Source organism: Sinocyclocheilus anshuiensis, unplaced genomic scaffold (genome assembly GCF_001515605.1).
Source record: "Sinocyclocheilus anshuiensis isolate Anshui unplaced genomic scaffold, SAMN03320099.WGS_v1.1 C32559645, whole genome shotgun sequence".
NCBI lineage: Eukaryota > Metazoa > Chordata > Actinopteri > Cypriniformes > Cyprinidae > Sinocyclocheilus > Sinocyclocheilus anshuiensis.
Window position 1 is genome coordinate 1 of NW_015617921.1, and position 1,118 is coordinate 1,118.

The 1,118-nt window shown below is 48.1% G+C and overlaps 1 protein-coding gene across 1 annotated transcript; it reads right to left on the bottom strand.

Annotated features, from left to right (window-relative positions):
• Positions 1-5: 5 nt before the first annotated feature.
• Positions 6-1,115, bottom strand: LOC107682758 (uncharacterized; the record flags this gene model as incomplete). The annotated part of the gene is made up of 1 exon (XM_016478906.1): positions 6-1,115. A coding segment is annotated over one exon (1,110 nt), but the record flags the coding sequence as incomplete, so codon positions are not given.
• Positions 1,116-1,118: the final 3 nt, after the last annotated feature.

Genomic DNA, 1,118 nt, shown 5'->3' on the forward strand with positions numbered 1-1,118 from the left:
GCGTCTTTGATATTGTCTTTAGCTGCTGTGATCTTCAGACAAGGGGAGTTTGATGTTCTGTAAGCTAGTACCGTCGCGCCGAGGCTCTTGAGTTCTGGGAGCTCGGACAGATTCAGGCAGGACTCCACAAATTCAGCCTCTCGCACAGATTTCAGAGGGACGTTCTCAGTTGTCGGTTCCTTGTTGTCCAGATATCTCTTGACTTTTCCGGTAACATCGGCAACTGCACTGGAAAACCCACATATTATAACCTCATTATTTGATTGTGCGATCCTGATGTCGTGAGCTTTCTGGAACGATTCTATGTCATCTTGAAGATTCCTGAGAAAGTGTGTCCACGTGTCACCGGTCTGATTGGGAGAAAGCTGTATAACCTGCTCTTTGAGAATCTCTCTTATTTTGTCTTCAGCTCTCTTCAGGTTTTCTTTCTCAACTAAGATACCAAAAAAATCCTGTTGCTTTAAAAGTCTAGCTGGAATGTGGCTTGGGAGAAAATAGTCTTGCTCAAACTTTTCAAGATCCAGAGACTTCAGAAAGTGACTCAGATGTGAAGAAAGCTTCAGCTGGTGCGTGACGATGTTCTTCTGCGCTTGCTTGATGAGCATCTCCACTGAATGTACTTGATCCTTCAGACCTCTGAGGGAGATGATGTGCTGCTTCTCATCATGAGATAAACTCACCTGCCCTAATCTGGACTCCACGCGCTCTTTAATTAGATCAAACGTCTCTCTGCAGTCTAGTTGGATGTCCACCTCAGCTGTGTTTCTTTCCGCTTCCACCTCAGCAGCAGTGTTCTTCAGGAGCGTCCTGATCTTGTCTGACAGGACCTTCACCTCCTCTTTCACTCCAGCAATCACAGCTTTAGAGTGGAGCTCCCTGTAGGAGAGCGCCGTGTCGAGCGTGATGAGACGGTTACAGTCGTTCTCAGCTCTGGTCCAGACGTCCTTCTCCACCGGCAGCTCTGCTGTGTCATATCTGCTCAGAAACGACTCCACTTCCCTCATTGTCTTGGACTCCCACGTGGGAGCGATCTGCAGCGCAGCCAGCGACTCTTTGTTGACGTCCATCTCCAGAATCAGTTCATTTGCTGCGGCGGAGCTGTCAATAAGCACTTTGGC